The 20,873-nt window shown below is 33.6% G+C and overlaps 1 protein-coding gene across 3 annotated transcripts; it reads right to left on the reverse strand.

Moving 5' to 3' along the window:
* Nucleotides 1-8,668: 8,668 nt before the first annotated feature.
* Nucleotides 8,669-20,255, reverse strand: LOC131633484 (helicase protein MOM1-like). Of its 3 annotated transcripts, XM_058904196.1 has the most exons (9): nucleotides 19,708-20,255; nucleotides 18,379-18,925; nucleotides 16,007-16,077; nucleotides 15,737-15,849; nucleotides 14,867-14,971; nucleotides 11,105-12,991; nucleotides 10,786-10,996; nucleotides 9,360-10,259; nucleotides 8,670-9,260 (listed from the first exon to the last, which is right to left on the reverse strand). In XM_058904196.1, the coding sequence occupies exons 1-9, from the start codon at nucleotides 19,955-19,957 to the stop codon at nucleotides 9,151-9,153; spliced, it is 4,194 nt and encodes a 1,397-aa protein (XP_058760179.1). In that variant the 5' UTR covers nucleotides 19,958-20,255; the 3' UTR covers nucleotides 8,670-9,150. The 3 variants fall into 3 exon arrangements, with proteins under 3 accessions (XP_058760178.1, XP_058760179.1, XP_058760177.1); XM_058904195.1 differs by having other exon boundaries at nucleotides 8,669-10,259; nucleotides 10,807-10,996; XM_058904194.1 differs by having other exon boundaries at nucleotides 8,671-10,259.
* Nucleotides 20,256-20,873: the final 618 nt, after the last annotated feature.

A 20,873-nucleotide genomic window follows, 5' to 3' on the forward strand; every position in this document is an offset into this window, starting at 1 on the left:
CATATTGGGTGCAGTATAAACAGGTAAACTACTACTTAAACCTGCCATGTAAGAATATGGCATCCCATAAGGTGGATCTCTCCATTGTCTTTGGTTTTTGAATCCTTGGTTCGGAGGGGGTGTCCCCTGAGTACCAAATGGTGGTATCTGGCTCACTTGTGCGTTCGACGAAGTGGCTGCCGTGGTTGTAGTGGCAACAGACGCTGAATTATTTCCCTGGGTCATTCCTGTAGACCCATGTATTGGACTAGTTACGGCCACTGAATGGGTTGGCGCAGACATGGGCTGTGATTGGGCATGGGACCTGTAGTGTCTGTTGCACTAGCATTGTTATTTCCCAATCTCTGTGGAGGATCTTGTTTTCCCCCTCTGTTAGTGTTGTTAGCCATTCTTTTAGTATATTTCCTCTTAGGTAATGGTTGGTTATTGTCGAAAATTTTACCACTCCTAAGGTTCATACAACACAGATGGCAACGAAAACCTAAATCTACAAACTAATTGAAATGAATAATACTTGACGATAACACTATGACACGGTCCCACCAGGTGTGCCAATTTGTTTACCAGTGATTTATGACAAACAACCGCTAGTCTTCCAAAGTGTTTAAACAATCTGGTTACTCGCAGGATCGACTAGATTGATCTTAGGATATTGTCAAATAGTGTTTCAGTGATTTGATTCATATTCAATAATCTTTCTAGTTTGTAAATATATGTACAAATTTCTAATGTAAATTTCAATAAGTAAATGACTTCAAAACGAAATAAAGTAAATGCATAAACAACATAAACTTCGACTTAAAATATAACTTTGCATTAAACAAATAACATTAAATGTAAATATGATGTTCTTCACACATACATTGTTTCAGCAAAGCCTCTTTTCTCTCACGCAGGTACTTCGAGTATTTTTGTGAGTTTTCTGTATATTGATTCGAACATATCAATCTAAACAATAGCACTCCTATTTATACTATTTCGACCCTAACGGTCTCTACATAGATTTTTGCCACGTTCGACATTTCGAACGTTTACTTCGCTTCAGATGTTCCCACGCATCTGCTAGACAAAGCTGTTTCATTTGAATTTCAAATCTTCCCGCTTTAGCACTTCAACTATGTCTGCGCTTCCGTCGAAGGATACTTGTAAATATTACAAAAGCTACTCTTGGTCGAATAACATTTCTTCCAAAGAGAAAAATCCTTAAATAGCTCTATGAGAACTATTTCCTTATCATAATCCAACACTTCAAGGTATCACAATTCTTTAGTCGAAATCTTCAGCTAACACTTGGATATTATGTTTTTATTATGGCTGAAGGACTACAAAGTAAAAGGAGAAAAACCTTCAGGGAGATTGTTGAAGTATGTCTTAAAACCTTTGTTGTTGAAGAGAAAGAAAACATCTTTTGAAATTTCCAAAAATCAGAAAGCCGAAAAGTAATCTGGTTCGATCGATTTACGAATATCGGGTTTGGTTCATTGATCCATTCATTAATGTTATAATATTTTATATTAAGTTGGAGATCATATAAATTAATATAAAAATATATTATAAGATATTTATAATATTCTAAAAAATATTATAAGATATATAATATTCTATAAGATATACATTTATAATAGTCTAAGAGATATTATAAGATATTTATAATATTTGAGAGATATTATAAGATTATAATAATATCTTTTATTCTAACTATTAAGGAGATATGTTTCGGGATTTGTTATATATTTGTTGTATTTTGGATATTATAAATATGTATTTCTTCTGTTATTATAGTGTGAGAATCTTAGAGTTTACAACAACAAGGGAGAATAAGTGTTTAGGAAATTCCTAAGGAAAACTTAGAAAGGAAAAGATTTTTGGAAAACCTTTGGAGTTATCTAAGGGGATTGGAAAATGCTTCTAAACACTTTGCGTTTGAGTGATTCTTATATTGAGAGTAGGAGAGGTTGGGAAACACTTAGGTAGAAAATAGGGTTTGTTCTTTGAAAACTGCGAAGGCTATTTTCTAATAACTCATTTGTAATCTCTTGTAACAACTTTCTGAGTATAGTGAATTGAAGAGTTGCTCTCTCCCCTAGTGTAGATCGTTTGACATTATGATATGTAGTTTGAAGATGTTTTTGAATCAATGACTAGCATTACGATATGTAATTTGAAGATGTTTTGTTGATTGTGAATCAATGATTGACATTAGGATATTAAAATGAATTATGTCATGTATTTTTTTAAAATGCAAGATCATTTTAAAAATTGTATTTGAATATTATTATATAAAAAAATTGTGAATGATGTTATTTTCAGGTTTATAAAATAAAATAATTTTTCATTTTATTAAAAAAATTATTTTTTACAATGGTTATAAAATGTTGTTGTTGTAACCTATGAAGAAGAAATTAAGATAGACATCTATTAGAATGGTTTAAAATCTACTACGGCTAAAATTCGTTGCTATATTCCATAAAAGAGTCGTTTTCTAAAAAACAACAATTGCAACGGTTTTAATTTGAAAAAAGAGTCTAGTCGTTGCTGTTTGAGACCGTTCTCTAAAGAAAATTACAGCAACGATTCTGAACAAGGAGTTGTCATTGGCTTAAAAACTGTTCCTAAAGGCTAAAGCAACACTTCGGTTTGGAACGACCTAAAAATCATTCTCATTAATAAAGAAGACTGTTTTTCTTTTTTTTTGGATTTTGCAACGTTATTTTTGCATTGTCATATAGTTAAAATGTTGTAATGTGTGGTCCGATCTTATATCGTTCTGTCAATCCTTAAGATTGGATTGGATTTAGAAAATGTACCAAATTTCATTTAAATTGTGAATATTATTGATATTTTCATGTAAAAAAAATGCATAGGCTCGTTTATGATATTTATGATCGATTTATTTATTTGAATCAATAAAATGTTAAATAAGGTATTATATAAAGTTGTTGTGACATTTTGTTTCCTTATCCAATGATGCATTATTTTTGAAAATATGTGTTTGATTTCGAATTCTACGTGATATTTTGAAAATCAATCATATTTAGATCGTAAATTATTTTATTATAGATTATGCGTGATTTTTTTTTGGATAGATTTATTTTGTTCAAAAATATGTGTAGTTTATTTTGGAAAGATTGAATATGATATGGATTTGTTTGTGAAACCTAATGGTTTGCTAGGGGAAATAGCTCTATATAATGAGAGAATATATGTGCTCATCATTTGGTCAGGTGATATATGTTTTACTAATTAAGAACAAAGTGTGTCTTGGTTGTGTTGTGGTCAACCTTGTCCAATATTATTTTCTATCATTTTTTGAAAAAAATGTTGTGATTTTTTTTTATAAAATTTATCACGTTCTTATTCCTTAAGCCTTACAAACATTTGAGAGAGTGCTTGAGTAGAAGTGAAGTGATCTCAGATTTAAAATAATTTGAGTTGACATTCACAGATAATATCAAAAAAATATCCTGAATTGAGAATAATTCAAATAAGATCATCATGTATTATTTATTGTTCGTTATTAGTTAATCTCTTTTCTACTGCACTATTATTAGTGAATTTCTTTTTTTATTGCACTACTATCCTCCCAACGTATGTAATAATTGCATTGAACTAAGTTAAAAGTTTTTCGTGTCTTTTATTTATTATTTTATTTAATCGTTCATATGTTATTTTAGATCATCTTATCTCACACGTTGATTCAACATTTTGTGTGACATTAATCTATGTCATAAAGAAATTTTTCATTTCCCTTGTGAGAGATGTTTATTTCCTAATCACATACTAGTATTTGATTGATATATTTTTCTGATAAAATTTGGTCGAGATTCAATAACCTGAATAAATGGACAAGTACTTTCAAAAATTGAATAAGAGAAAGAAAATCCTTGAATTGAAAACGACCTTGACTTGACCAAAAACAGGAAAAGAAAATGACCTTATCCTATCAATGATTTGAAACTAATGCTGTATATTTATATTTGTATCCATCTAGACTCCACTCACGAACTTGATCAATTGAAAAAGGCTTGTGAAAGAATATATTCTGTTTCATCAAATATTGGGTGAGAGACTGAACTTTATCATGATTTCAAATTACAGATCAATACCCCCAATGAATGTCAACTCTTAAGTTTTTTCATATGTAAATTAAATATTCTATATAGATTAATTTTTCATATTATAATAAATTGTAAAATTTTCTTTTAAGAAATGAAGTATTAGATTCTTTATGATTTTCTTGATCCTTTCAATTCAATTCTGTATATGTAGCATATTTATTTGTTTTATGTAATCCCGTCTTAATTTTTTAGAGGTCCTATGTAAGTAAGTTATGCTTCAACCATGATAAAATAATTATAGGTCCTATTTAACCCAATTTTATTAGTGGCAAAGGTTAATGAGGCCCTATTTAGTTATAGTTTAACCGTAAAAAATTTGAGACCCTGTGCGGTAGCCCGCCTTATACACCCTCAAAAACGGTCCAGTATGTAACTAACTTACCATAATTTATGTAAATTCAAGTAAACAAATCAATTCATAACACTTAATAATAATTATAAGTTTATATAAAAAGTAATTATAAGTTATAATTAAATTTTAAAATAAATAAATTAATATTATAAATGCTAAATAGACAATCTTGTTGCTTTGGAAATTATTCATGCTTTTTTTTTTTTGGATTTATTGTTGAGAATTGACTTCGTATTGGTGTTACAAAAAAATTCTAATTATAATATTTTATGTTAGATGTTTTAAAATCGATTGTCCAATTTTTTCAACTTAATTAAAAGTTTTTGTTTTAAAGTATTCTATATTTTAGAAGTGATTAAAAAAAAAATCAAATTCACTATGCTAAACTTTGTAATGATCAACTATAGAGAGATAGGCATGTCATATCATGAAAATACGACAATTTGACAAATCTTCCATTTAGTGATCCCATTATATTTATTTTTAGTACATTATTAAATTTATTTTTTATAGTGAAAAATGATTTTTTTAAATTTAAAATTGATTTGTTCACGAAATATTACTTAACTGACAAAAAGTTATATTGAATCATCAAAACTTCTGATTCTTGTTTTATCTAGCTCAAAATTGGAATAAATAACTCTTATTTTAAAATTTTAACTTTTATATTAAATTTATTGTTTTAATAATATTTTTAAACAATTTATATTTATTTTATTTTTTAACTATAAAATATTTTTTATTAATTCATTCAAAATTAATGTTTATAATAATAAAATATTCAAATACACATTCAATATATGTTACAAACATTACATCATCGGTTAACTTATTCAACCCCATATATATGTAATTGCTCTCCTGAGCCACAATAAAAAAAAACATAGAGGATAACATATGATAAGATAAATACTAATTTTTGTTTTAGTCAACAAATACCATTCAACCATTTTGGAGGCATGATCAATAAGTTAGAGGGGTCGTTGTTGTTTCCTTTGGAAAGAAAAATAGAATACTGCAAACTAAGTAATTTCTATTTGGATCTTGTTCTAGCAGACTAAAATATTCTTTGAGAATCAAGATTAAGAAAATAATATATAATATTTATACTTTTTAACTCAATGACACCTCTCCTCAACTCAACAAAACACCTTTTTAAAATAATAAAATTATGATGGATTTTATTCAAAATGGCCAATATTTCTGTTGAAATTGATAATTGTATTGTTGGAATTGTTTGAAGTTATTGTTAGGTCATCAAATATTTTGGGGTCACATGGAGGTATTTGATCAATGTGGGATTTCAAACAACTTCAACAATAAAACTATCAACTTCAAACATCCACCCTAACGCTTTGCAGACCTATGCTAAGTGTGAGAATGGATGTTGATAGATGCGTTCTTGGAGTTGTTTGAAGTTAGTGTTAGGTCATTAAATCTTTTTGGGGGTCAGCACGGGGGGTATCAAAGCAATGTGGGACTTCAAAAAACTCCAACAACACAACTATCAACTTCAACACCCACTCTCACGCCTAGCCTGACTCTGATACCATGTTAAATATGCTTGGATCCTAATCTCAAACTCACGCCTAACCCGACTCTGATACCATATTAAATATGTTTGGATCCTGATCCCAAAAGCTAGCTCAACAATACAAGTATTTGTGGTGACAGACCGAGAACTTGTGTTGATGAATGTCATGGAAGTTGTGTTCCCAAATGCAACTCATACGTTGTGTTCGATCTATATTTCAAAAAAAGTTAGTATGAAATGTAAAGAGTATGTTAAATCAGAAAAACAAGAACATGTCATGGATCTATGGAACAACATCATGTATTCAAATATAGAAACTGTGTTTGTCGAATACTTCAAGCACTTTGAGACTGTTTGTGTTGATATTCCTTTATTTGTTAAACATGTGAATGAAACATAGTTGACATCTTATAAAGAAATGTTAGTTGCTGCTTAGACTAACAGAGTCAGTCATTTAGGAAACACAACAACAAACAGGTACATAGAACATGACAGTTTGATGTGCACAAAACCAACTGAAAGTCAACCGCCAAGTATGTTGATTGGTAACCAACCGTCCACCGAATCTTCAAGACATGTTTACTTGTCACAGTTTCCAACTTTCTTACATCCATACATCAATGACATTATTGATATTGGTGACGATGGAAACTGCGATTTCCGTGTTATTACAGGTTTAGTTGGATGGGGCGAAGAGTCGTGGTCTTTGATACGGACGCAATTAGATACTCAAGTTCATCAACACACTCAATTGTTTTTCAAGTTGTTCTATGACACGGTTTTTACAAATTATTTTCCAAGTTCATCAATATTAGGGATGGCAAGCAGACCCGATCCCGAACCCGAGTCAACGGGTGAAAACCCGAATTGACTGGGTTTGGGTTCCAGTTCGGGTGCGGGTTTGGGTAGTGTGAAACCCGCACCCGAAACCTGAAATCACACCTGCTTATATATATATATATATATATATATATATATATATATATATATATATATATATTTATAATATTGTGGAAAATTGTAGAAAAAATGTATTTTATGTATTTTGTTGCGGTTCGGATTTGGGTGAAAAAACCTGAGCCCAACGGGTGTGGGCGTGGGTGTTAGTTTGCCACCCGAACATCATTTGAGTTTGGGTTTGGGTTCGGGTGCAGGTTTGGGTAGTGCGAAACCCGCACCCGACCCGTTGTCATCCCTAATCAATATGTGGCCTGCGAAGAGCCTATGGCAGTTATATATATATATATATATATGAGGAGGGATCAAATTACACCCGAAGAGTTACACCACGAGTTACACTCGTTCAATAACTACATCTCGAATTAATATTTTTTAAATTCAACCGTTGGATTGAAACATAATATCATATAGATCTTACCTATAAAGTTTGAGCTTAATCTATAATCATTTACTATGTCATTGAATCACATCAAAATTAACGTTATATGAAAGCTCATTTTGACGTTAATCTTTGGATATCTTGATGATATAGTAAATCATTATAGATTAAGCTCAAAATTTATAGGTATGATCTATATGATATTATGTTTCAATCCAACGGTTGAATTTAAAAAATATTAATTCGAGATGTAGTTATTGAACGAGTGTAACTCGTGGTGTAACTCTTCGGGTGTAATTTGATCCCTCCTCTATATGTATATATATATATATATATATATATATATATATATATATATATAGTTTGGTAGATTTTTATCGATTCAGTTATTCGAAAATAAGTAATGAAAAAAAGTGGAAAAGGCTTACCGACGCTATATCGAAATTTTCATATTTTTTGGTTTTTTTGCAAATTCCAAAAATTTCAAAATTTCCAGTAATATATATCTTTTGACCAAAATTCCGATGAACTCCCACATGTTTCGATAATAAATGTAATTTTTTGAAAATTTCCGATATTTCAAAATTTTCGGTAACGGCATGTCCTTTTCAAAATTTCTAGTATTTACATGAGGGTATTAACGTAAAAGCACTAGAAAATGGAGGTGGCAGGTTAAATCCTCTTTGCTATTGTGCCACACACTTCTGGGCCTCGCATGTGTCTTGTTATTGGACCATACACTTTCACATGTGTTTTGTTATTGGGCCATATGCTTCAAGAGCTCACATGTTATTGGAGAAATTAACCTGCCACCCCCCATTTATACCTGACACCCCCATAATAATGATGTTATTATTCTTATGCCCCTATAAAAAGTTTTAAATTTTTTTTCGCTTTTATTAGAAATATCAAAAAAATATCAGATTTTTCTAAAATTTTTGGAAAATAAATCCGGTAGTGCATTTCAAAAAAGAAAAATAATTACACCAGAAATATTATATTTCTGATAAATCATAGGAAATTTCACTATATTTTGAAATTCGCGGTAGTATAAAAAAATTTTCAAAAAATTATATCAAAAGTTTCGTTTTTTGCCACCCTAAATTTGTTCAAGTGCATTTTTCGAATAATGAAAAATAAGGGGTGGCAAGTAAAAATTTCATTTTATTAGATTATGAAGATAGTGACTGTCCAAGGGAGGAATAACTTCAATATTTCTTATTTTATATGTATAGTTTAAAGACTAAATTAAAGAGGTAATGATAGGTTAGATACATAATCGATGATTTCTTCTCTATTTGAATTAGCATTGTTGATGGTTGAATTGTATATACCATTTATTAAGTTGTTACCGAGTCAATGATTGACTGATTAACAAGTGTTATTGTTGCGAAGATTACATTGGTTTATACGAATGATTAAATACTCATTCAATGACTAACATGATTAAAATGGAGTTCAAATAACATTAACTTGGTTACCAAAAGCAAACTTCTAGAATTCAAATAATTCCTTAATAATTACTTATACTATACTTTTTTTAGAATATTGTATCGCTGTTCCATTTAAGTGTACAGTCATTAATTACAATCCCCAAAAACCTAGGAATTTGAATTACATATGCGTTATATATTTACATATGGTGGATAAATTAATGATTACAAATATGCACTAAACAAAAAATGGTGAGCGAGGCATCACACTATCACCAAACTTCTGTCCTAAATTCTAGTAGCAGAAAAAGGAGCTTGTATCATTTCCTAGTGTTAGGACAATTCTGGAAAAAATATATGAACACTTCCTCTGGTTAGTCATCATCTGATAAACAGACAACATCAGAAGGTGTAGCTTCTTGGGTTGAGTTGACCGGAACACTGCTACTTTTGCTAAATTGGGAATGATTCAAAGATGCCGAATCTGACATATGTGGCAGAGTATTTGGCAGATTAATGCTAGATTGACTATTAACATTCATACGCATATCCGTAGCAGATACATTAGGAGTGAGGAACCCACCTGTGCTCTCATACCCATGCCCCCTATGAGGACCAATCTGAGAGACTGCTGGCATTGAACTGGGAAGCCTCTGAGATAATAATAACGAACTTGCAGGGGCGGGTGCAGGGTGACTTGGCATACTATGTGGAACTCCTCCAAGACTGGAGGCTGGTACAGATGTCGAGGGTGGTAGAGATGTTGAGGGTCTATAAGGCGGTATATGCGGTGCAGGGGCACGTATCTCCCCACTGAGACTGGAGGCTGGTACAGATGTTGAGGGTCTATAAGGCGGAAGATGCGGTGCAGGGGCACGTATCGCACTACTGTGACCAGAGGCTGGTACAGATGTTGAGGGTCTATAAGGTGGGAGAGGAGGTGGAGAGGTGCGCATTGCCCTACTGTGACTGGAGGCTGGAACAGATGTTGAGGGTCTATAAGGCGGGAGAGGAGGTGGAGGGGTGCGCATCGCCCCACTGTGACTGGAGGCTGGCACAGATGTGGAGGTTCTATAAGGCGGAATAGGAACCAGAGGGGTGGGCATCGCCCCACTGTGACTGGAGGCTGGTACAGATATTGAGGGTCTATAAGGGTGGAGAGGAGGTGGAGGGGCACAGAACTCCCCCATGAGACTTGAGGTTGGTACAGATGTTGAGGATCTATAAGGCGGGGGATGCAGTGGAGGAGCACATATCCCCCCACCAGCTTGAAGATTAGGTGAAGAAGTATTGATATGAGGTGGTCTTGCAGAAAAACCGCTGAAATTTCCCGGTGTATTGTGTATAGGTGATGGCAACATAGCATGAGAGCCAGTTGAGGCGTGTGAATTCTGGAAAGTGGTTCCAGGAGGCCCGCGGCAAGATGGTCCGGCAACCGGAAAGGGATGAGTAGGATTTTGCAGTCTTGGAAGTTGGGTTAAACCTGCATCCGGCATTAGTATAATATTGTTAGAAAATGATAAACAGAAAAATAAGAGGTTTTGGCCATAAATGAGTAGAACATGAAAAAATGAGATGAATATGCTCACAAGCACAGCAAGAGACAAATATACAATTGCATACTTAAATAAATAAAACCTCCCCTTGAAATTTATGAGAATCCAAACAGCCAACATTAAAAACAACTGCAGCAAATGCATACATCATCTTCATTGTAAAGAAAAAAGACAGATAGCACCAACAAAAGCTACAGACATGCATTTTATGCCCACGAGCTGGTATCAAATACCCTTCGTCCGTAACTGAAGGGGAAAGGTTCTCTAATATAATAGTAATTAAACAATAGAAGAAACACTACATTGTCCAGTAAATAAATCTTAACAAATATCTGTGTTTACGAGCAGTAAATATACTATCTACTTGGGTAACAAATTAGTAGTCAAGATCAAGAGAATAATAGATTTCATAGACATTTCAACAATTAATGCACTCTCTATAAGGGACTATACCTTGCAGCATTCCCGACTCACCAGAAAACCTAGGATCAGAATTAGCCTTCATAGCATCGGCCAATATTTTATGTACATAAACTGTTTTATATTGTGTATCATAGTTCTTGCTTGTTTTCTGAAATTCAACTTCAATCTCCTTCATTTGAATATCATACTTCCTGCGAAGTTCCTCAATTTCCTTCTCAAAATTACATTTCAGCTGTAATTTCTGTTCCAACAAATAGAATAATATAGCAGTTATTTATCATAAAAGGAAGGTATAAGATATAAAATGTAAATAGGTATTCTCATAGCAATGAGTTGCACAGGAGCTAACCATATCTTCATGGTTTTTCAGATTTTGCTTTGTCGATTTACGTATTCTTTCCAATTCATAACTAAGTGGATCATAAAACAAAGATGGAAAACTCCTTGAAGCTGATTGTACTGGAGTTTGAATAGGATGATTATTGATAATTCTGTGAGTTGACAAATTTCTTGTGTCTAATGACTGGGTTGTGACTCCACCAGGCGCAAGTGAATCAAGGACCATGTCTGAGACTGGAGGCACAACTTGACGCAAATGTGAATCAACTTCCAAATTCAAGGCAGGTTGCTCGGCGGCTTGATTTTGAACCACTGCTGATGCCTCGGGAATCTGGCTGGAGAAAAAAATTTCATTGGTTGCTGGCTGATCTTCACCTCCAGCCGCCGAAGGCAAGTTAGAGATATCCTGGTTGGATGAAAGGAACCCTGAAGAAGGTAATTGCTGCACCTGCTCTGGAGGCTCCGTGACCATAGAGGGTAACTCTACAGCTGATAATGGCTGCCCGGGCCCTTGTTTTTTAGGCTCAATGGGATCCACTGCTCTAGATACTGAAGTCTCCTGGGACAAAGTGTTTTCTGCCATGGTTCTGTCTACTCCGTCCTGGTAGTTTGATGTAGTACTCTCATTCACTTCCACGTTATCTGTTAATTGACATTCAGCCTCTTCATGATTATTTTCTGGCACTACGACTGGTATTTGTCCATCAGTTATGGGTGACAAGACTCTATCAGGAACTTGTTGCTTTGAAGAAGGTGAATTCAAAAGGGAAGATGTAGCTGGAAGACCATCAGGTGGACTAGAAAATATACAGGGTGTTGGTGATGCAACACCATCTAAACCTACATCAGATATTTGATCTGTTGGTGAAGAATTCAGAGCAGCTGCATTCTCTGGATAACCAGTACTTCTAACTGTGCTAGGCAATCCCACGGCTGCATCCCCACTCAATTCTGGTCCCGTGACTGGCGTTTGTCCATCACTTATGGCCGGCGAGACTCTACCGGAAACTTTTTGAATTGAAGATGGTGAATTCAAAAGGGAAACTGCAGCTGGATGGCCATTACTTGGACCAGAAGAGCTACGAGGCCTAGGTGATACAACCCCATCTAAACCTTCATCAGATATTTGATCTGAGGATAAGGAATTCAGAGGAGCTGCATTCTCTGGATAATCAGTACTTCTGACTTTGCTGGGCAATCCAACAGCTTCCTTCCTACTCAATTCACTGGCAGTCGCCTGTTTGCAACTAGTTTCAGACACTTTATTAGACAGAAGGATTTTTTGAGCATTATGGGATGTCCCAAGTTCCTTCGAAGAAGTTAGGTTTGACGACTCACGGAATTTCTGCCTTTCTTCTAACTGTTCGGCCTCAAGAGCCTTGAGACGTGCTTCTTGCTCCCTTTTCAATATTGCTTCCCTTACTTTGTATTTACTTTTGAATTCTCTGAGCTTCACTTTTTCCTTCGCATAAAGTAAAGTAGCTTGCCACTCTACATGAAACATATTTTTAAAATCAGTCATTTTTTTCTCAATACCTTTTTCCAACTTACGTTTATTTTCCTGTTGAATATGAAGTAGCTTTCTCCATTGTTCTTTGCGATTCTGATTTACTTTAATATTTCTAGAAATTTTGGAAATATCTTTTTTGGTCAATTCAACATCTGATGTTGTGTCTGTATTCGAATGAACCCTTTTTGATGATTCCGAAACCGTTGGAGAGCAATTGGCATTAGAGTCTCCTGTGAGTAATAAAAAATTGTCCTTCAGATCCCACAGCATTGCACTAATTTCATCAACCGCATCTTTCTTACAGGAAAAATTCAAGTGCCGCTTTGCAAGAATGAGGGCAGCTTCAGAGTCAAGTTTGTGGCTTAGCAACGAAGCAGCAGTCAAACACTGAAACAGTACAAGAAAAAGCTTGTCAGTTAAATGTATTAAGGGCGATAAAATGAATAATACGCAATTTTTAGTTATAAAACTGTATAAAGTAAGGGTTTCCCATATTAAATGGGTTTTTGCGATGGTTATCATATTGCAATAAAGAGGAGGTAAAAAATGATAAGAGGTAAAAAAATCCGATAGAAAAGAAGAGAATTATTTAAATGCAACGGCTGAGAGAAAATTTCAATTGTGCAAATCTAAGAATGACTCATAACATATTTCTGATGCTAGAGTATTCTGTTTTTATTGATTCTCAATAATGATGGCTACAGCTTTATATAGAAAGGCTAATGCTCTGTACATACTGCAGTGTAAAATCTAAGAATGACTCATAACAGATTTCTGATGCTAGAGTAGTCTGTTTTTATCGATTATCAATGATGATGGCTACAGCTTTATATAGAAAGGCTAATACTGTACATACTGCAGGTTAGCTGTAACTGCTTTTAATCATGTGTACAGGTTAGTGGTAACTATCCTACAGCTATCAGTGACAGCTGGTACTTAATAGGCTTGTTTGTACCTATCACAAACCTACGCTAGATTACTTCTCGACACATCGGTGCTAGACCTAGCAACAACGGGCTGTTTTCTTGAATCTTGACTACCAAGAGATGAGATTTGGTCCAAAAAAGATAGCAGTTCCAGAAGTTGACCTGTCATCAGGGTCTGCAGCTAAATCAGCATCACAGAAAACTGAGGGAGAGAGGTTTATGAATGTGAGGGATAAAATCTAAGGCCAAAACTGATGGTACCCTCTAAGTATCTTAGTATCTTAAAAATTGAATCAAAGTGATAGAACTTGTGTCGAAGAATTGGGCCAGCTGATACCAAGTCCTGATGACAGGTCCATGGTTTGGCAAGTTTGCCATAGAATTTGTTTTGAGAATAGCAAACAATCTGAGCTGCCAAGTGAGGAGGGGAATGACTTGTATCGGGAAAAGTTAGTTACACAAGAAACAAGAGGAGAGAGTGGGATTCATTCTGGAATTCTGTTAGAAGTGAGAGGGATCACTGATAATCACTTTGGTCAAAGAATCACTTGGCTAGGTCTGGTAGCTCGCTATCAGATTTTCTTCTATTTTTCTGTACCAATTAAATTAATACTACTACAATCTTACTTCAGTGTCTTCTTTCTTTCTACTGTAAACCATCACATTGTCAAGACAATAATGACTGTACTTCAAGTCAAATTACTTGACCATGAAACCAATGCCTACATGCACATGGAGGCTTGAATGTAGCCTCATTTTTTACCCGACTGACCATGCTACACAGCAATCAGAGTCTCAACTACATTAAATTTCAAGGTAGGTAACATAAAAAACAGACCAGCTGGATCAAATACAAATCAAAAAGGCTTGAGAAAAAGGTTGCAGCCACAGAAAATGTGACAGTAGATGCTCAAGCAACGTACATAATGATGTGATAGATTTTTCCAAGATTAAGAGTCAAAGATGCAGAATAGAGAAGCATATTTACAGATTATTACGTTATTCTTCAAATTTCTAAGAGTAACACTAATCCCTATACAACAGGATAATCCTTAAATACGCCTCTTCATTCTGCAACACCAAACCAACAAAGCATAATGCACTTCATAATTTGGTGGGGTTCTGGAGGGGAGGCAACCATTCAAATCAAGTTCCAGAAGATGCAAAACAAAATGAGGCAAAGTTGTCAACGAACAACTCTTACATGACATGAAATCAATCAAGAAAACATGACCACAAAAACAATCAACTTGTACAATTAACATTGGATTACCAACAGTCACATAAACAGGAGGGGGTGAAAACTGAATAAGAAAAATCAAGAAAACATTCTCACCAGAGATAATTGAAAAGCCTGTAATATTGATACTGGTTCTGTACAGATCATGAAATTGTTCATGGTATATTCAAGAAACTTTCCAACCATACTCTTGACATTATCCTGCATTGTCACAAAGATATGTTAAAACATCATCAAATTTGCTGATAATATAGCTTAGATTGGGATAGTATACAATCTTAAAAAGTCCTTTGTGATGCAGGTAAAGTTGCATTAGAAGAATCCACGGAAATATTCATTTCTAAACTCAAAGTCAGCATTCAAAAGTCTATAAAAATGTAAACTATTTTGAAAGGTACGCATTCTATATTCCTTAGGTTCTGCATTTGTCATCTTGAATCCATGTTTTATTGCTTACAAGTAAAGCCATTACTGCGGCCATTTCAATATGTTCAATGACTCAATAATAAATAAAAAATAATCCATCAATGAGTAATGACACTTGAACGCTCACCGGAAAAATAATATTATCAACAGAAAAACTCGAGAAACTTGGAGTAGATCATAATATCATAAATATGTTCTCATCAATTGATTCTTACATGTTATACATCCACCACTTCAAAATTATATTAATCTATTGTTCTAAAAAAATGTTACAGCACCAATAATAGTAAAAAGCAGAAATTCAATTGATAAGTTTTTTCAACTTAACCAGGATCTGGCCCTTTCAACTTTGATACATTTCTAAATCATAATAATTATAATTGAACTTCGTGTTTTTATATAATCTGTTATAAATTATATTTCATTAATACCAAAAAAATCTGGGAATAAATTGTAATCTTGTCAACAATAAAGGACTACAGTGAGTGGGGCTAAAAAACAGCAGGTAAAACCTAATAAAGTAAAATATAAATAGCATACTGGGAGAAGAAGAATTTCACAAAGCTTTGCTATCTCTGGCTTCACTGAAAGATGTAAGCTCCTCTGCTGTGTCCTTATCTTCTCAGTTTCATCATTGTTCCCTTGAGGTCTCTCTGACATTCGATTGAACAAACAAACTGAGTAAAAGATGTAAATCACTTGGGATAAATTACCAAATGGTAGTGGTACAATAAAATTTACAATTTTCCAATCTTGTACAACTGTCAAAAGCCATAACAGCAAAACTTAAAGATGACAGAGATCACTAACCTTCTTTGTTTTTGGTACATGACTTTTCATCATTAGATTTTGAAGTAGGTTGATCAACATTATTGATCCCCCTAAGGAAACCAGATCAAAGAAGCTAGAAAAATAAGCTTATGTGACAAAATAATCACCAAATGCAATGAAAATTAAAGCTCTCATTTACTGGATAATGAAAAACCCCAATATTAATAGCTTCAGTGACTTTATGTTTTAATGCCTTACCCCTTCCTCCTCCTTTTTCATTTTATATTTCCGTGCTTTTATAACTAGAAGGGAAAAGATAGAAATTAAAAAACTTCAATACAATACTTTCCAAAACTAACATGATTGACAAAAACAATATTATGGCGTTTAATCAAGTTCTTTCCAATATTTTTTTTCTATACATTCACTTTTGTTCTTAATATTTTCAATTTGTTCATTTGAATCACTCAGTTTATCCATTACATCAAATGTCCTTATAGTGATCATCCATCAAAATTTTGTTAAATTGTAATGTGTCGAACAGTTATTAATTTTGTAGTATTATTTATACAAAAATTCTAATATGACACCTTACATTTTAATTGAATATTTAGATAATTTACCATAACGATATAATTGATAAATCAAAAGACAAAATGAACAAACTTTATTAAAAAAACTACAATTGAAAAAAAAAACACGACCATTAAAAAAGTAAGAATAAAGTACATAATATTTTCCCTGGGATATGCTTAAATTATACCATCCTCACCTCATAATTTAGAACTATGATTCTCTCTCTTGAAAGATGATATGTGCTACAGTTCTTCATTTAACATAATAATCTTTTGCGAATCTGTTTAGTTAAAATAAGAGGAACTTTAATGGAGGGGACGGATTTCATTAGATGTTCTGTTTTATTTTGACAAGGACATGAGAGGGGGATAACCCTCTCTTTGCTTGATTAACAAGGGGAAGATGGACTTTATTGTAGAAGGACTAGTTTACTACTTCAATCCTTTTTTTACTTTACACTTTATGTAAGGATATTTTCGTTAATACATTCAAAATTTAACAAACTCGTCTCTCCTCTCCAAATCCCCAATAGTGGAGGGGAATTAAAATGATTCAGAGAAGTCACTTTGCTTCCCTCACCTTCATTTACCCTAACCAAACATTACATGGTGGTGAGCAACTACAAACAAGGTTCCTAATGACTATTCCATTTTAACAACTTCTAATACCTCGGACATAGGTTTTAGGACTTCAGAGGACCAACTAATGTTTTGAAAACATGTTTATCAGCTGTAGAAACATCATAGAAAACATTATTTCACATTCTAATATCCCATAAAAACAATAATGAAAGTCAAGCCTTTTCCTACTATGGCTTGTATGACACCATAACTGTCGATCATATATTAGCTTGAAGATAGACATTTACCTCCCAATTTCTATTCATGGTATGACCTTTAGTTTTTCTTGGTCTTTATCTCAACCTCTAACTATTTTACTATTGTATACCTGGTTAACCCTCCTAACTATAGTTTTTACAGGTCTTCTCTACCCATATTCAAATCATATAAAGCGATAATGATGATGTTAAAAATCACAAAAAGATGGGGAGAAAATGTGGAAGAAGCTAGTTTGTAGTATTAAATGGACTGAAGTGTATAATATTCAACGCCGGGGGAGAGGAATTTAATTTTTAAACAAGTAAAGGAGAGTTGATTTAAGCCTTTGACCTTTCTCAATGGAGGGAAATGTACTTCTCTAAATACTTTACAAGTCCTAAATTTATAAAAGACAAAAGAAGCTTGATGTCACATATATCAGACAACATATTTTATATGATTTTCTCATAGAAAAGTGCTTAGATTATGTGAGAAGGAAACAAATATAGAGAAATATTTGATTAAAAGGGCTTGCAGTATATATAAGAAAACAATAGGAGAAACCTTCGAAATATGCATTGTCACTAGTATCACTGTATCAGCCTAACCCCCTAGTGGGATAATTTCTCAGCTTCGGATCGCATTGCAAACAGAAAAGAGACTTTGGGACAGGGAAACAACAAAAGCCAATAGTTCTTTTAATATATAGCTTGATTTTTTTTCTCAGAGAGACAAAAGAGGCATGAGGCTACAAGAAAGCTAAACTTAATAAAGGCAACAAAGCACAACAAAAATTCCAAGCAAAGAATGGACTAGAATTCTTATTCCATATTATTTAGGGGAAAATATGTATTTAGTGCCCCTATTAAATCACCACCGTACATATGTATTTGTTTCGAATAAATTTTTTAGAGTTGAAGGGTTATGATTTTAGTGGGGCTGACAAATTATTTAACCCTTTTATTTAAAAATTAGCATTGTTTAATTCCACATAGTTTAAAAGCAAATAACAATTACCTTATCCTTTTGGAAGGCCCACTGGTCTCTAAACTATTGACGCGAAGCCTTTCATGGTCAGCATCCAAGGTATGAGAAACATCAGAGTCCATGCCTACGACCGTGCTTTTTCTTTTAGAAGGTGTCAAATTCTCAATGTCTACCTCCGTGCTTTTACTTTTGGAAGGTGTCAAATTTCCACCCTTATCATTTCCAACGCATTTCCTAATCAAACTTCCATTTGAATCTGAACCCCTAATCTCCTCTTCATCGCTATCTAAATTAACTCTTTCAGGTATCTCACTAGTCCTTTGAGCAGTGGAATTAGATGCTACCACTGTTGAACCTATTGTCACATTATTTTCTAATGGTTCTTTCACAAGTCCTTTCGACATAGACTTTGCACTCGTATCCTTTGCTTTGCCATCTTCAGATGGCTTAATACAATCCTCAAAAACTTCTTTACAGCCCAAACTAATCCCTTTATAGCACTCATCAATCTCACTCTCACCCTTGTTGCTATCTTGTGGAGTCAACGCATGCTCATCATTCGTCTCCTTGTGGCAATCTGTCAATCAATAAAAGAAAAATAATAAAACATACACACAAAAAAACAACAATATATTAAACTTGCACACCTCACTCTCACTAAGCACCATTTTCAATTACGCTAATTTTGATAACAGAAAGAAGAACTACTAAGAAGTAGCCATCCCACTAACAGAAATCTAACCAACTCTTTAATTAATTCATCACCATACTATTTTATTAAACCGGAGTCTCTGATCTATTGAACTCTAACAAACTCTTGCAGCTTGTAATTGTACAACAATGTAACAGCTCTAGAAAACTAGTGTATGTTTGGTTTACCTTTTGGAAGAGCCAAATGCAATTCCAGAGGTGTAGAATTGATTTTGGAATGATTTCGAGATGTTTGATTTTTCTAAAGTAGAATTGATTTTGTCTCCGTAATTGATTCACTTGAAACTAGAATTTGTAACTTCTGAGTTTGTTGTTCAACTCACTTTTACATAAATGTATCTAAACATAAATCACTTCCCATCCAACTCACTTTTAACCAGAATCAATGCAGAACCAAACACACACTAAAACTAGTTCATTAATCATAATCACTACATATAATTCTATCAACTATTCCAAAAACAACTCATAAGTACTCATATTTACACCAAATAATAAAAAAAAAAATAGGAAGCTAAGCAGCAACATGCAAAGGATAACGTTAAGATTTACAATAAAATAATCCTCCATTAGTGAAATCAAATTATCTTCCAACTTTAAATAAAGTTGAAGTAAAAAATGAAATAAAAAATAAAAAAAAAACATTACCTTTATTTTTCTTTTGTGCTAAAATATTTCGATACCTCCGAGCATCCAGTTTCTTCCTATTCGAAGAAGTTTTCTCGTCCTTATCTCTAGACTCAGACTTCGAAACGGTGGCTGTAGAAGTAGAAGGTGAACGATTTGAATTAGATGAAAGGTTTCGCTGTCTCTCAGATCTCCTCAAAGGACTCGGCGTTGTTGATGGTGATGATTTCGTCTTCTTGTGATTCCCGGATGAAGAAGGACTTGACACCATTGTTGTGTTAGACAATGCTATTGGAATGAATCGGTGTTGTGTGGAAATTGGAAGGAAATGCAGGAACCCTAATTTAACGAAAATAGCAACTGTGGAAATGGAGAAATGGTTTTTACTAGTTTTGATTTTGAGTTGAGGGAAATACGTACTACTACTACTATAGTTCTTATGTTTAGTATTACGGGATTTGGAACTATAGTAGTAATAATAATAATGTTACGGAACTTTCAGAGGGAAGGATCGGGGAATGTTATGTTGTTATTTGAGTCCGTTTGAAGCCACTAGTCATGAAAATCCATGGCTTACTTGTGGGAAATGTAATTAAAGCATTTTTAAGGTAATAAAGTTCATTCCATATACGGAATTTTGTATTTTTTTAATAACCAATTATTTAAAAAATACATAAATAATCCCGTTTCTTGGAGAAAAATACGTAAATAATTATGTTTTAGAAAACGTTAACATAAAGAAGTCAAATAAAATGACGACACCTCTTGATTTTTTAAAGGAGGCGTCAAATGAGATGGCTCCTAGATTGAATTAGTCATCTCAGATGGCACCTAGGTGCAATTTGGTTTTTTTTTTTTAAATTTTTTAATTAAAAAAATAAGATACAATAACATAATTAAACGACTCCACTAATAATTAAACGATTACATAATAAAAATAAAAGTTACATATTATTTAGTGGTCTCCCGAGACTCGATAACGACTCGTTGTTCCGGACCCGCGTCCTCGCCTAACTCGTGGTGCGTTTTGATGAATTTCCTATTGTGGTTGGGTTGAGGGCCTTGCGAATTCGATGCATTCAGGATCCATGAAATTCGTCAGATCGTCATATCTGGAAGATCCACTCTCAAACAGTCAGTTACACATGCCCTCAAAGGTTAGTCGTATTGGTTGGGGTGGGGTTCCA

The sequence above is a fragment of the Vicia villosa genome, unplaced genomic scaffold (genome assembly GCF_029867415.1).
Source record: "Vicia villosa cultivar HV-30 ecotype Madison, WI unplaced genomic scaffold, Vvil1.0 ctg.001128F_1_1_3, whole genome shotgun sequence".
Lineage (NCBI taxonomy): Eukaryota > Viridiplantae > Streptophyta > Magnoliopsida > Fabales > Fabaceae > Vicia > Vicia villosa.

Coding starts and splice junctions, on each gene's coding strand:
- LOC131633484 (XM_058904194.1), bottom strand. CDS start 19,957: ATGGTGTCAAGTCCTTCTTCATCCGGGAATCACAAGAAGACGAAATCA. Junction 16,078..18,378: donor GGGCCTTCCAAAAGGATAAG/GTAATTGTTATT, acceptor TGGTTTCCTTAG/GGGGATCAATAATGTTGATC. Junction 14,972..15,736: donor GTGAAATTCTTCTTCTCCCA/GTATGCTATTTA, acceptor GTGACAATGCAG/GATAATGTCAAGAGTATGGT.